Source organism: Macadamia integrifolia, chromosome 1, assembly GCF_013358625.1.
Source record: "Macadamia integrifolia cultivar HAES 741 chromosome 1, SCU_Mint_v3, whole genome shotgun sequence".
NCBI classification, from domain to species: domain Eukaryota; kingdom Viridiplantae; phylum Streptophyta; class Magnoliopsida; order Proteales; family Proteaceae; genus Macadamia; species Macadamia integrifolia.
Window position 1 is genome coordinate 20198790 of NC_056557.1, and position 2671 is coordinate 20201460.

At 41.0% G+C, this 2671-nt stretch overlaps 1 protein-coding gene across 1 annotated transcript; it reads left to right on the plus strand.

Annotated features, from left to right (window-relative positions):
* LOC122076583 (photosynthetic NDH subunit of subcomplex B 4, chloroplastic) lies at window positions 1-2421 on the plus strand. The gene is made up of 6 exons (XM_042641973.1): window positions 1-271; window positions 367-411; window positions 620-782; window positions 890-945; window positions 1061-1132; window positions 2072-2421. Exons 1-6 carry the CDS (start codon window positions 170-172, stop codon window positions 2201-2203), a joined length of 570 nt encoding a protein of 189 aa, XP_042497907.1. The 5' UTR covers window positions 1-169; the 3' UTR covers window positions 2204-2421.
* The last annotated feature ends 250 nt before the right edge of the window (window positions 2422-2671 follow it).

Below are 2671 nucleotides of genomic sequence, written 5' to 3' on the forward strand. Positions count from 1 at the left end.
ACTTCACTATACCACTCACTTCCCCGTCTAAAGCTCTGAGAGTGAAGGAACAAACAAAAAGCAGAACAGAACAGACCAGAACAGAAGCCAACAATTGAATCTGCAGGAAGAGGAGGCCCTGCCCTGAACTTGAAAAACACAGCAATCTCATCATCTTCACTCACAGAAAATGGCAGAGACCATAATAGGTTTCACCATGCCCCGACCACCTACTCACAACCCTACTCTCCAAACAACTAAACTTGTCCTCATATACCCATATTCAAAAAGGGTGAGTAATCATCACTTCTCTGCTTTTACTTCAGTATAGGATGACTCCATTAGATTTCTCTATGCCAAGGATGAATGTCTTCGTTGTTCTTGTAGCTTAAGCAGTATTCAAGCTCTTGGACTATCAATGGCTGGAGTCAGGTAGGTACTTCATCAATTTACTATTAGCTTGATTTGGTAATCCACAGTAGACTACAATTGAATCCCTCTTGATGTTTTAGGACAAGAAAGCAGAGATTCTCTTTTAATCTACTAGGTTTTAACAGAAATGATCACTGTGAACTGGGATGTTACTTCAAGATTCTATAAGAATAAGATGAATCAGTCTATGGTTTTTCTGTGTTTTTAGAATGAAGGCAGCAAGAGCAAGAGAGGCTCTCTATGCAAGGTGAATGCTTTCCCAGATATCTTTCCTCTTATGGCAGTATTAGTTGAGCATGTTGAAGGTCAAAGAGATATGATAACCCACAAATCAGTTTGGCATCTCAATGATGAAGCAATTAAGAATGTCTGTAAGTGTTCACCAATTGTCTTCCATTTTTGTTCCATCTTTAATCACAGAATCATCAAGTTTTGAACTATTTTTTTCTTATAAATTTTTGGGGATCCTGTGTTGTAGATGCATTCTATATCATGTTCACTGTTTGGGGATGTTGTGTTTTTGGATCCATGAAAGTAAGCATATTATTCCTTAATTTTCTTCTCTCTACGCTGTCTGTATCTGTGGAGTTTCACTTCCTTTCCAGTTCTAACTCTGCATTCCCATTTGATTGGGAGCTTGATGATGTAGGATCCCTATTATGACTCAGAGTACTATAGGAAAGATGGAGGAGATGGTACAGGACATTGGGTCTATGAAAAGGTATGCTTCCCTCTGCCACAGCCACCTTTATCGTCTAGTTGAATGAAACAACTCTTATTGTGCCATTGCAAACTCTCATTAGGTTGAAACTTGACAAGTGAGTAAAGAATCTATTCTATAAGACTATGATAACAAATTTGTGCCCCATCTGATCTGTTATGCAACATATCTCAAGGACCATTAGGTATTGATTTCAAGGTGGACGGTGTAGGAAACTCACTTTAAAAATTAAAAACAGGAGCAAAAGAACATTTATTGGTCATGTGGCCCAGGTGCCCAGACGGGTTGAAATGATGCCCTCACCCATGTAAAATACAATAAATCTACCACCTATTGATGCCCATGTCGCCCCTTCATTGACCCCACATTGGTGCAGGGGCGACACGACCATCGAGTGTTCTTCTCCCCTCAGAACAAATACACATTCTAGAGAAATAAGTTTCAACTTAAAATGATTAAGAATTAAGACTACACAATCAAAATTGATTCTTGAACTCCCCCCCCCCCCCCCAAAAAAAAAAAAGGAGCAGGTTAGATATGCTGCCGACTTTCCTAGAGCTAATGGCTCAACCAATGGGAGCACCGGCGGCATACCCAGCCTTTTCCCATAAAAAAAAATTGATTCTTGATGCACAAATCCCATTATATATCCTTAGAATGATGGATGGGTTCAGATCCTCTGCCTGGCACAGCCTTAGAGGACCCGTTAAGGGTTGTAAAAATTGGCCAAGCAAAGGTTACCCTGCCCTGGACCCACAAATTTCCAAGTCCAGATTAAATGTAAATTGTGAAGATAAACTGAGGCCAGCCCACATAAACTTAATCCGTGGGCCAGGTGATTACAAGTCCAGTATGGACCCGGGAAGCAGTTGGCCATTGTTTCCCTCTGGTGATTCTCAAAATTGGTTAATTCGGAGATGCTTTATGATGGTGATGCAGCAAGAAGATATTGAGGAGTCTAATAGAGCAGAGTTGTGGCGTGAAGAGTTGATTGAGGAGATTGAACAGAAGGTAGAAGGACTACGGGAGTTGGAGGAAGCTGGAAAGGAGGAGGAGGAGCTTGTTAAGTAAATGGTCACATCATTACATGCATGGCCTTCTCAAACTTTCTCTCTCTCTCTACCCCACCATTGCAATCCTACAAGTCCCATCTTCTATTCACACAAGTAAACCATGGATAACTTGTAAATAACATACTGGTTCAACATTCTCTATGGACCCATCCCGTTGGGCTTGAGTCCACTTAGGGATAAAATCCACTTTATAGACCCTTTTTTTTTTTTTTTTCTTGTGTCTTTCTCTTCATTCTGAATTTTTATAGGTACTGTAAATTTCTTCAAGAGCACTATAAAAACATTTTTTTTTTTTTTATCGGCAGCTACTCTATAGAAGGAAGGGGGGGAAGGGGGGGCCGGGGGGGAGGCGGGGGGGAGTAACAGCCATGAGGCTCTAACCTGAGACCTTATGGTCAGTGTGGACTTAGCACACCACAGCTTCACCGAATGTGCTTAGGCAATTGTCGTTAGAACTGTGTATTTC